This window comes from Sinocyclocheilus anshuiensis, unplaced genomic scaffold, assembly GCF_001515605.1.
Source record: "Sinocyclocheilus anshuiensis isolate Anshui unplaced genomic scaffold, SAMN03320099.WGS_v1.1 scaffold949, whole genome shotgun sequence".
Taxonomy (NCBI): Eukaryota; Metazoa; Chordata; class Actinopteri; order Cypriniformes; family Cyprinidae; genus Sinocyclocheilus; species Sinocyclocheilus anshuiensis.
The window spans coordinates 62,315-75,710 of record NW_015554135.1 but is presented as its reverse complement, the minus strand read 5'-3'; the positions used below and the strand labels follow the sequence as shown (position 1 = coordinate 75,710).

General features: G+C 34.6%; 1 protein-coding gene across 5 annotated transcripts in view; it reads right to left on the bottom strand.

Moving 5' to 3' along the window:
- LOC107670373 (SLIT-ROBO Rho GTPase-activating protein 1-like) overlaps window positions 1-13,396 on the bottom strand; it is a 114,866-nt gene that overhangs the window by 46,652 nt on the left and 54,818 nt on the right. For all 5 annotated transcript variants that reach the window (XM_016462947.1, XM_016462950.1, XM_016462946.1 and 2 more), the window contains exon 4: window positions 6,264-6,326. In XM_016462947.1, coding sequence (XP_016318433.1) covers window positions 6,264-6,326 — 63 coding nt within the window. The remainder of the gene's footprint in view (window positions 1-6,263; window positions 6,327-13,396) is intronic.

Sequence of the window (13,396 nt, the reverse complement as noted above, 5' to 3'; positions counted from 1 at the left end):
AGCTGCTCTCAGAGAGACTGTTTACTTTAGCCGCATTCATCGTGAAACTTGCTAATTAGCACATTGTTAGGAAAGGCGATTTGCAAAGATTCATTAAAAAACCTTACACTCACTTCTTCTTTAGATGAGGCTGGATCACGAATGATTCACGAGAACAGACGCATTTATGTAGATCGGGGGAGCAGTCCCTTCAAAAACAAACATAATCCACTGCATCTTCAGCGGCTCAGATGTCGGGAGTAAATGACGACTGCTATGTTCATTATTACATCCAACAACAGAACACCTCAATCGCTTAGGAGTCATTCTTGTCTACATCTACTCCGGCGGTGAAACAATGGCGGACTGATGACAGCTCACTCAGGGCGGGTCAAAGGTAAGACGCCAGTCCAGTCTGTGCTGAAACGCTACTGTCAATCAAACTATCGTGGGAGGGGCCTGTTTTTGTGACATCACACAGACAGGCATCTGAGATTGGCTCGCTTTGAGAAAAGGGTAAAGATTTTAGTAGATTAACAAAAAAAACACTGGGTGGATTTTTATCATTATAGGGTGGTTGTGAACACACACTGCAAACACACATTTCAGTTCAAACAACTTGTATAACTGCATGTAGCATCATATGACCCCTTTAAGTTACAATCAGCTCTTTCAAAGAATAACCAAATGAAACAAAATTCTAGCTTCTTAATGGGCCATGATGGAGCTTTTATTCTACCAAGAAAAAAAACAAACAATTTTACTGGTACTATTAGAGATATTGAAACTATTACACTGGTAAAACGTCATATTTGAAGTAAACTGGTAATTGCAAACAGAATCAGTCGCATACTGTACCGCATCACCTAATATTTTTTACCTTACTCAACTTCTTTCATCAAACCCAAAGGCCTTTTCAGATGAAATGCACATATTGGACTACTAAACCCATGTGAAGAAATCCAATTATTGAGATGTGAATGTGCAACATAATGGTAAACGCTGCTTCAGACGGCTTGAGTCATTGTTTTGGTTAGGTGGCAATTAGTCATATCCAGATTAATTTTATAACGAGCATTAGGATGTGACTCAGAACGTATGAGCCTGTACTAGCAAACTAATTATGCCTACCATGTCAAACTCTTCACAAAGAGCGAGCACTTAATTAATGCTAAAAGCTTTGTCACATTGTAATTGATGTAACATCGGCACGGCATGATTGAACACTGCATGCAGCTGATAACGCTCTTTTCCTAGAAATATATAAAATGAAGTTTTAAAAGTACACAGCAATACTGAAACATTTTCTGGAAAAAAGAGTGGTGATAAGATGCTAATGCATGTTATATGGTTGCTAAGACACTCTTTATTGGTTTTTAGTGCATTGCTATGGTATTTTGGGTGGTATTCTGGGTGGGTAGACCTCTAAATCTCTATGATATTCTAGCCTCTAGATATGGCCAGTGTTGGTATCGTTAACTAAAACTAAAACTGATATGATTAAAAATTGCTTTCAATAATTTAAATAAAGCTGAAATAAAATAAAATATTATACTGAAAACTTAAATTAAAAAAACTAGAACATCAGAAATGCTGCCTTGGAAACGAACTAAAAACTCATTTTAAGATGAAGCATTAAAATTACTAATACTAAAAATGAAATAAAAATAAAGCTAAAAATATTAAAAAATTTAAAGAATAAATAATAATTCATAAAATAAAAATGACAAAGGCACATAATAAAAATATTAAAACCTACACTAAAACTAAACTAAAAATAGTAAAATATTTTTAAATACTATACTATTATTAGTATAAATCCTAAAATAACAGTGGATATGGCTCGGGTCCATCATTCAATATAAATTCAATAGATTTTTAATAGGTAGTTTTATAGCCTGTCAGGAAAAAATTGTTAGCACAACCATTAAGAAACAAAACATATTCCTAGCAAAAATGGTGGCAGACGAGTTACTCTCCAAACTTTAACCCTGCAGGGACAGTCCTGCCAAAAATGAACATTCAGTCATAATTTACTCACCCTCATGTTATTACAAACCTGTATGCAGTTCTTTTCTCTGTGGGGCACAAAAGAAGATATTTTAAAGAAGATTGGTAACTAAACAGTTTCAGCTCCTATTAACTTAAATTGTACTTTTTGTCCATACTGTACATGTTGGTTACCAACATTCTTCAAAATAACTTTTACGAAAGAAAAGAAACAAAAGAAATTCAGTCATACATATTAGGAATGACATGAGGGTGAGTAAATAATGATAGAATTTTTATTTTAATGTGGACTATCCCTTTAAGGGTAAGGTGTTTGTTTTATTCTCTAAACGTAAATATGAGCATTAGCATGCACTGCTAACAAGTCAGGAAAAATTAGCTGCTGTCCTCTCATTTTTTCCTAGCTGTCTGACTGTTAGAAATACACACTAACACTTATTTAGGTGGAAAAAATGAAACCTATAACAATTTTGTAAGTACGATTGTAATGTTTTTGTGCCTTGTGCGATGTAAGCCTCTTGTGAAGCCTGACGCTAATGCTAAAGCGCTAAGCTCTACTCATCAGCTTGCCTTCGCCTCAATCAAAGGTGACTGAGCACCAAGCTGATTACAAGGACGCATTCACGATTAGACCTGTGAACACCAGGTCAGTCCAGGCCATAATCACAATGGCAGTCACGCAGCATTCACAGTACAGTAAAGCCTCAAAGGGCTTTAAAAGAGAGCTTGACTATAAAACGTGGACCAAACTAAATATTGTTCATAAATATGTACAGTCGGAGCAGCACAGTGCACTGCTGTCCACAACTGTATAATTAGACACATGGCTAGGATGGCAGACCAAACCAGGGGCCCCGCTCTCCACTTACTGCTCTGGGACTCTGTTTACATTTCTGCTGGTTTTAGAAGGACCGATTTTAGAGTCACACCAGACCTGTTATTTTACTGGCTGTGGTTGCATGGAGGGTTTCTGATGCAACAGTCCCACAAGAGTGTTTCCCTCCCGAAGGGTAATTCAGGTCAAAACGGATGATATACTTCTACACTGATCAAAAGGAAGCTGTGCTGTGTGGAACGGTTACAAGATCAAACGTTCAAAAAATATAAATGTGACTGCTTCAAAAAATAAAAAAGAATCTGGGATTGATTTTCTCGATGGGTTCTTATGATGAGAGAATGGAAAGACAAATCAAATAACCATTTCTAATTGAAACCAGTTTAGTGAAAATGTTGAAAGTAGCAATTTTGTCATTCAAATGTTTGGGGTGAGAAATTAATACTTTAATATAGCAAAGATGTATTAAATTATATTAAATCAAATATTAAAATATTATATTCTTTCAAAAATGTAAAGGGGTCATATGATGCTGCTAAAAAGAACATTATTTTGTGTATTTGGTGTAATGAAATGTGTTTATGCGGGAGACTTTAGTCTTTGCAGCTTTACAGATCTTCTTTATGCACCAAGAGCTTGTAACACTCCAAAGAGAGAGGAAAAATTGAAATCGCATCATATGACCCCTTTAAAAATATATATGTTAAAATATATTTAATATAATATATTAAATATTTAATTTGTATTTAATATAATTTGTATTATATTAACAAGTTTGTATTTAATATTATTTGTATTATATAAAATATTTTTAAAAATGAAAAAAAAAAGTACAGTTTTACATTGCCACAATAAAATTCTACTTCAAAAAAATGCTTTTTTAACTTTCCCTTCATCAAAGAATCCTAATATTTTTTAATATTAATAGTCATATATATATATATAAAATGGTTTCCACAAAAATATTAAGCAACACAACTATTTTCAACATTGATAAATGATTCGGCATATAAGAATGATTTCTGAAGAATCATGTAACACTTAAGTCTGGAATATTGATGCTGAAAATTCAACTTTGTCATCACAGGAATAAATTACATATTAAAATATATTAAAATAGAAAAGTTATTTAAAATGGTAATAATATTTCACAATAATACTAAATATTATTTTTTACTGTATTTTTAAATAAAAAAATGCTGCCTTGGTGAAAAACTTTTAAATAATAGTGCAAGCTGAATCTGAAAATCCCATGTACTTCACTGCTATGTATAATAGAAACTGAAATGCTGTGCAAAATGACAAAACCAACCAATCAGAACATATCTGATGTTTTAAAACAGGGTTCCTCAATTAGTTTTCGCCGAGGGCCGAATTCTGCCAACAATACCAAGCCAAAGGCCACTGACCTATATATATAATTGTTATTATTATTACATTTATTATATTATTGTTGCTTTTGTTAAAATAGTCACAAGATGAATATTAAGATTTTTTCCCCCATAGTCTGTTTTATTCAAACAATACTTTTAAAAGTAACTTTCCCCAACACTGGACACGACGCGATAAAAAGTATCTTTTCCTTGTAGTTTTTGTCCTAACCACCCGCGACAGCGACACGTGATAATAAGCTACATGGGATTCTATTTTAGGAACGCTTTTTATTTTCTGCGACGCCGCGGCAGGAAAAACATACAAAATATGACAGTGATAATCTCAGGTAATGATTATGTGCTTTATTCAATATTAAAAGTGTCTAATGTGAGTTTGAATATTTTGCGTGATCTTTATAGCCATAGTGAAAGCAACAATATATATTTTACCTCAGATCTTGAAAATAATTTAAATCAAACTTGTACGTTGAAACCGTGAACTCACTGCGAACCAACACGTGTAGGCTATTCCATAACAAAGATGGTATCAGTCACTCACTCAAAATAGTTCAGCATCACTGATTATAATGGGTTCTATTGTATTTTGTTGTGTCACTCCGCGCCGCTCACGTCCGGTGTAGACACAATGTAAGTTTATGTCGCTTTTTGATGCTGCGTTTCAATTTTCATGCTACATTATTTGAAATTAGCACGGCCCAAACAATTTTCTGTCACGGGCCGGATGTGGCCCACGGGCCGCCTATTGAGGAACCCTGGTTTAGATCCTACCATTCCTATCGCTATAACTTTGTCTATTTAAACGGGGAATCATCTCAATTAAATCCAGTAAAGTATGGAGTGCCACAAAGATCTGTCCTAGGCCATCTGCTATTTTCAATATACATGTTGCCCCTCGGTAATATTATTAGAAAATACGGGATTAGTTTCCATTGTTATGCTGATGATACTCAACTTTATATTTCAACAAGACATTTGAATCATCTATTTTCCGTGTCCACTTTTCTTTTCTACACACTCGCCATGTTTTTGCTGTCACATCGTATCGGCACTGGACTCGACAAAGCATTGCAAATCATTTGAACGTTGTGTCAGTACGTTATAAATAGAACGAGTCAGCAGTTTATTGTCGGGGATTTGTCGTGTCGCGCCGCATCCAGTGTTGACAGCATCACTGATTATAATGGATTCTGTATTTTATTGCGTCGCGCCGCTCGCGTCCGATGTAGACACGATGTAAGTTAATGTAGCTTTCTGATGCTGCGTTTGAATTTTCATGCCACATTATTTGAAATTAACGTGGGTCAAACTTTTTTCTCTCACGGGCTGGATGTGGCCAGCGGGCCGCCTATTGAGGAACCCCGTTTTAAAAACAGCTATGAGGAGTACGATATGGGGCCAATGGCATTTCACCATGTGTGGAACTAGTGACACAATGAGTTACAAAAAGAAACCAATTCTCCGTCGTTTGTGTTGTTTTTGACAGTCACTCATGGCTAAAAACAAAAACTTGGAATATTAACATTGAAGATACATAATTCATCACTTAATTTACACTTTTTCAAATCATTTAGTTAAGACATGTTAATAAAGTACAAAGCAACTAAAGTAAACAGATTTAACAGAAAAACACATATTATGCAACGTTGAACTTTGCAAACAAATAAACACACAGAGGACAAGTCCTCATAGCAGGTGTTTTTTAGACCTGGGAATACATTATCCTCTTATTAAGACCGCAGGGGAAGCAAAGGACACATGAATCTTCCGAGCGATTGCGGAGGGCTTGACAGCTGTAATTAAAGTCTGAGAATTAACTATTGATTATTGGTGTAAACACCGTAATCTACCAAGGTCAGAGATGAGGATGCATGAAGTATAGGCGGTTTTATGGGTCTTTTACCATAGTACACTCCTGGGTGCAGCCTGAAGCTAGAAGAAGTACAGGCATGAAATACTAAATTTTTCTGTTCTCACAAGAGATTGACTATCACAGCTTACTATACATAGCTGTCAATGAGAGGAGTGTTATTCATTACAGTACTTACCGTGTAGAGCTCATTGAGGACTTTCATCAAATCCTCTTGCAGCTGAAAGGTGATTTCTTTACTCTGAAAAGAGAAACAAAAAGAAAGCGGAGGCATCAGCTATCCAAATGTTTGACAAAATAATAAAGCTGAAGGAACTGTATGTGTTTGTGTGCAATTAAAATGTTAGTTTTATCGGAGATTCGTATGTGGGCACACATTCTTCACACTCAAGGTTTGTAGTTCAACTGTTTGCTTCAACTTTTAGCAGCTTGTGTGGATTACCTGATCTTTCTGTCTCGCTGGCCACTCAAGACTCTCACTAACCCAATTATATCTCTACTAATCTGATTCCACGAGCCATTCCCAACATCCCAGTGCTCAAGGGTGCTATGAGCGAATCCTTCTGATACAGCTAGAGCAAGACCTCCAGTCAATCTTGAAAAATCAGAGGCCACAGTGTTCTTCAAACTAAATTATACTCTCAATTCCTGAATTTGAAAGGAACTGGAGAAGCTATCATCATTTTAGTTTATGTGGGTTTATTTAGAAAATGTCTTGATGGATGTTTTAGGGTGAATCATCAATCTTATAAATTATTTAAGTAAAAGAAGTAGATATTTATAAATAATTAATAAAATCGCATATATGAAACCACATATACAGTATATGTGTGTGTGTATATATATATATATACATACACACATACATATATATATACATACACATTTTTTTCTCCTTCTACAATAACTGTAACATGGTGCTATTATCTTAATAAACCAAAATACATTAAAGGGATAATTCACCCAAAAATGAAAATTCTGTCATTATTTGCTCACCTTCATGTCGTTCCAAACCTGCAAGACCTTTGTTCATCTTCGGAACACAAATTAAGATATTTTTGATGAAATCCGAGAGCTTTCTGACAAAAAGATCTAAATGGCTTTCTGAGAAAATAAAAATGGCTTGATAAATGAAACTGTCTAGGTTTTTTGGGGATTAAAAAAAAAAAAAAGTGAATGGATTTTTATCATTGTAGGGTGGTTGTGTCCACACACTGCTAAGACACATTTATATGCAAACACCATGTAAAAGTCCCCTTTAATTTGTGTTCCGAAGATGAACGAAGGTTTGGAACGACATGAGGGTGAGTAATTAATGACAGAATTTTCATTTTTGGGTGAACTCTCTCTTTACATACATCTATCCTAACAATTCAAAGAAAATCTGGCTGCGTGGCTTTAATGCACTTAGTCCAGTTAGCCTTTTAGACTCAATTTAATACTTCAGAGAGAAAGACTTTCCATAATATAAATGTTGGGTCACACTTTATTTTAAGGTCCAATTCTCGATATTAACAAACCATTAACTACGACTCAATAAACTCCTGATTTGCTGCTTATTAATAGTTAGTAAGGTAGTTGTTGAGTTTAGGTAGAGATGTAGAATATGGTCAAGCAGAATATGTGCTTTATAAGTACTAAAAAACAGCCAATATGTTAATAATAGGCATGCTAATAAGCAACTAGTTAATAGTGAGAATTGGTCCCTATACTAAACTGTTACCAAATGTTGAGTATGATGTGAATGAGAATGTGGCTCTGCCTTTAACCATTTTCTTATGGCCATCTGTTTGCTGTCCGCCAGGACACTGAATATGAATTTATATTCATATTCATTATTAACCAATTTATCAAAAGAGATGCTACCCAAATATAATATACTGTGTCATATTTAAAATACAATTTCCATCTCAAAGACCCTTGAATCCATGGCAAAAAAAAAAGACATAACTACAAAATAAATAAATAAAGTGATTGGATTCATGTTACATTATCTTCATGAAAATTACAATTATTAATAATAACAAGAAGGTTGCATATTTAAATAAAATATTAAAATATAATTTAATTGAAATATTTAATAATATCTTATACATATATACATACACATACACACACAAACACACAAGCACTTTTAATAAAAATGTATTGTATAGACAATTTGAATGAAATAAATATTAAAATGTATAAATGCAAACTGACAAAATATTGATTTTAAATTTTATTAATATTAACATTCACCAAAATGTTTTTTTTTTGTAAAACAATACAATTTATTGACATTACTGTAATGAGAATTAAAAAAAAAACTAAATGTAATCATTTTTTGTAAAACAATACAATTTATTGACATTACTGTAATGAGAATTTAAAAAAAAACTAAATGTAATCATTATTATTATTATTATTATTATTTAGGGGTGAAATATAACCTAGACATGATCTTCACAGGGTACTGTATGTGAGATCAACCCATTCACACTTTCACTCTTCCAGCCATCTAATTTAACTCCGTTGTATCTGGAATGCAAGCATAACAGGTCACACGTGTCGTGTGGAGGTCAAGAGTCAAAATAATTTAGCTAAGATCTTCAAACACCCACACTGCTGTTCCACACTCAACCTCTCAAGAGCAATCACAAGAGCCGACAGCTGTGTGTGTACATGTGTGTGCTTCAGCAGGAGACACACAAGTCTGCGCTAAATGCTAAGTTCATCATCCGTGACACATCGTACAGTACCAGCAGCATCCAGGCATGCAGATCCAAACATGCCTGGAGAGATTATTCATGTGCCCTGCCAAAGCTCTGCCTTTAATCAGGCTTCCTCTCAGGCCCATCTAACAGCAGCCAGTTCTGCCTTTTACATAACTGTTTCCAGCCGATGGTCAAACTGACAACCACGGTTACATGGAGAGTCAGGGTGGCTCAGGATATTTTGGGAGCAACCAAGAAGGTTGGCAATAGAGCAAAGGACTGTAGGAAGCAGGGTTTTGTATCATTCAGAATTGAAATAAGAATGCCAATTCAATTACTGAAGCTGAATTAAGGAAAACTAAACTAAACTAAAATAATAAAAAAAAATTAAAAAACGTACAAGTCGCTTTAGATAAAAGTGTCTACTAAATATAGAAAAGTATATAAATAGCAGGTATGTTTCCTTAAACCAAGCAGTTTTGAAAATCCATGGCCAAATCAATGTCAGAGATCCTTTAACACATTTTTGTTTTTGCATTTAAATTATTTTTATTGTTAACTTGTTTTTTTTTTTGTTGTTAACAACTAGCTCATTTTTATTGTTACCAAACTAGCTCAACAGCTTTTCTAAGATTTTTTTTCTAACACGATTCCTTAAAATAAATGCCAAAAATGCCAATAAATTAAATAATTCTAAAATGTGTCTGAAAATTAAAATAATAAAATAAAATAATAAATGTCTTGCATGAGTCATAGACTTTGCAATTTAGAAGCTGGGCCTTTATATGTCAAATGAGAAGTTGTTGTAGAACTACTATCTGCTGGTTGACTTGGTTAAGGACTCTATATATAACCATTTCAAGCCTCTTGGTATAGAGGGTTATATCTTTCCATTAAAATTAATCTGGCTATAAAAAAAATGTACAACCTTCAAGGTACAAACATGGGAGGGCTGACAGCACCATGTGTAGGACCCATGATGAAGCCAGTCATGTCAGAAACAGTGGGGCGTCATACACTTGCAGCAGGCAGCATATTGCATGGCCATAAAGGTACTAAATAAAGTGCCATTTAACATATGTGAATGTTGTAGACAGCTTTACTACGTTGCAAATTATGATCAGCACTTTTACAGTGGGATTTATCCTCAAAGACTTACATTCAGTATTGTGCATCATTGAATCTACTGGCTAAATAAATGGTATGCAATTATTAAAGCGGAATTTCATATAAAAAAGGAACTAGGATTCATCAACTGCTGTTATGCATCGACAGGAAAACTAATGATAACTTTTAGAAGTACAAACAGCTCCTCTGAGTGCAACCTCTGGGAGTCTAGGATTCAAAAAACTACATTGGATTCCATATATAGCCTAAAAGTGTTTTAAAAATGTTGTATAAATAATGAAAACAAAATACATGAGACAAAATCTGCCCAACCATGAAGGAATTCCTCATTGTACATGCATTCTCAAACAGGACATGTGCTCCAGCGATGCTGAGCTCCATATGAGGTTGGATGCACATTCTTTTGCATTTAAATGGACAGGTTGTCTAGTATTTCTTATTTTCATTGTTAACTTATCAACTGGCTTTTCTGAAATTTAGCTTGCACGACTATACAAAAGTTTGGGGTTGGTAAAAAAAATGTTTAGTGTTTGAAAAAATAATGCTCACCAAAGATGCATTTATTTGATCATAAATACAGTAATATTGTGAAATATTAGTACCATTTAAAATAACTGTTTTCCATTTTAATACGTTTGAAAATGTAATTTATTCCTGCGATGCAAAGCTGAATTTTCAGCAGTCATTACTCCAGTCTTTAGTGTGTCATGATCCTTCAAAAATCAATCTAATACATTGATTTGCTGCTCGGGAAACATTGCTTATTATTATCAGTATTCGTCAAAGAATCCTGAAAAAATTTATACATTTATACATAAAATATTTGATTTTTTCCCCCCTAATATTCTAAATGTATTTACTTGTGATCAATTTAATGCATCCTTGCTAAATATTCAAGTAAGTATTAATTTCTTTTTAAAAAATCCTACCTGATCTGATCCTATCTTAACAAATAGGTCTAACTTATTTCTAACATTAGCCTCTCAGATAAATTCCATTTAATCAAATACAAAATGTGTATGTGTAACGTGTGGTCAGACTCAAGACACAGACAGGTTAGAATCAAACAGACGGGCTTTTTGCACAGATGTAGATAAATAGCAGAAGTAGGTAGGATATGGCAGATAAGGAGTCTTTACTGAGTTGAGCAAGGATACTGATGACGGTATAATCGGTTACCAGGTTTTGGAGAGAGTGAGAAGACGAAGGAGATCGGGAGACTTGGAACAAGAGTTCAGGTAAGTAGCTTGGCATGAGCGATGAGTCCTTTTCCACAATGGAGACCAGACAATGTGTTTGTGTGAACTGTGTGCTCTTATACGGTGCTGGTGATTAGTAAATGACGGTCAGGTGCGGGTGATCAGAACTCCGGTGATTGGGATCGCTGATGAGTGGAAGAGCCTGGTGTTTCCGTGACAGTATGCAAATCAAAATCAAAGGAAAACTATTTTAAAACAACAAAATGTAAAGATGCACAAGTACTAAGATCACAGAACACTGTAATGATGCACAAATATTACAGTTCTGTTCTGTCCGATGACCAATAAATGGCCGATATCAAAATTCTATACTATTTTTTCTAAATACAGTTTTTTTTTAATTTATCATTTTAAATGCTACAAGTGAATTTGGCCATCACAATGGCATGCAAAATGGATATTCATTTTGAGTTTTGCTAAATATTACATTTAACAGTGTTAAATGATTAGTTTAAAGATTAAAGGTTAGATGACTGCAAATGAAATATAAAAATAAGGGAAATGAGCATGCATAAAAAATATTACATACTGGATGATACACCTCCAATATTGACCAATATGATACAGTTTTAATAAAACATCCTAATATTGGATGCTCAAATCCCTAACCTAAAAAATATAAGTAACAATAATAGTGACAGTCACTAACAAGTCTCTTAAGGGACGTTCTCGAGGTCTGCCTCTCTGTTGCAGCTGTGCCTCGGAGGGCTGAGGTGACAGCAGGGGCTTTGCTGTCTTGTATGTGTGGCTCATTACTGAAACAATGTTGTGATCAAAGAAAGCGGGGTGCACTGATTACAGGAAAGAGCAGTTTCAACACCCTGGGTGAATGACTGCCCCCCACCAACAACATCCAGCGCCCTAAAGCGAAACAACCCACTGCCCTCTCTCTTTTGCCACTCTTGTGTCAACACAGACAGCAGAGAGCAAGAGGCTGTGTGTAAGAGGTGGTTTTGTTATATAACTAGTCACTTAAGGGATACAGACACATCAGCTTTGTTTTGAGGTTTCTTCTATCAAGAGTTTCTGTCATGACTCAAGTTCTTCCAGGACATCTCCTCCACTGCACTGCAGATGTATTTATCATCCTTGAATGTAAGGTAGTCGTTCTAAAAAACAGCCGTGAGGAGCACAAAGAACACCTGGTTCTTTGTCATAATAGAGTATTTAACCTTGCTTATTATAATGGGAGCTTCCCCTTAGCTCATCTTGTTTCAAACCCTCACGACTTTCTTCCGTGGATCAAAAAAGTGAACTTTTGAAGAACATTCTGGTGACTTTTTCCAGACTAGGGCTCAAAAGTGCCATGAAAGTCTCATTCAAGTGGTCCATATGACTCTTGGACTACATTTCAAGTCTTCTGATGCCATAAGATAGCATTGTGTGAGGAACAGACCCACTTCCCGGATCATTTCGTTCTTGTAAATAAATTGTTTGGACAAGTTTTATGAACCGGATCGCATGATTCTTTGATAAGATTATTTGATAACATCAGCAAATGCTTTTCATGATTTTTTGTGAATAAAGTCTTAAATTCTACTCCATTCCTCACTAAATGCTATGGAGATGCCTTGAGAGACTTATACAGAGTAATGGTTCTCAACTTCCAAAAGGAAAGACTTAAAATTATTCAAAATGCATAAAACGAGCATTAAAATCGGCCAAAAAAAAAAAGATTCCCCAAAAAAAATCAAGATTACCACAATTTTAGAAAAACTGGATATATGAGGTAGCCATCACAAAGTGTGATTTCTAGACCTGGAAAAGTCATGTAAATTAATAAAATGGTAAATTCCCATTAGTATTTTTATCATGAATATATATTTTTTGTAGTTAAGCCAAGCTTTGTCTAGAAATTGTGAAAAACCAAAATATTTTTGGTAATATATATATATATATATATATTTCATATATATTTATATATATATATATATATTAGGGGTGGAACGGTTCACGGAAAAAAATCGAACCGTACGGTTCTCCACACACGGTTCGGCACGCACTAGGACGCGGTTCAACTTAAATCTGACAACGCATCTGTAATATGGTTTACTATAAATAACACATAAAACAAACAGGGGTCGGCTAATGTATGTTTATGTTGATGGATGCACATTCTGGCTTCCCAATACACTACAACAACAGCGATGAAAAAAAAAGTGGACAAACCATTCACTCTTGTTCAATGCGAATGCCGTATGCTGGAATATGAGCAGTCATTTATTCCG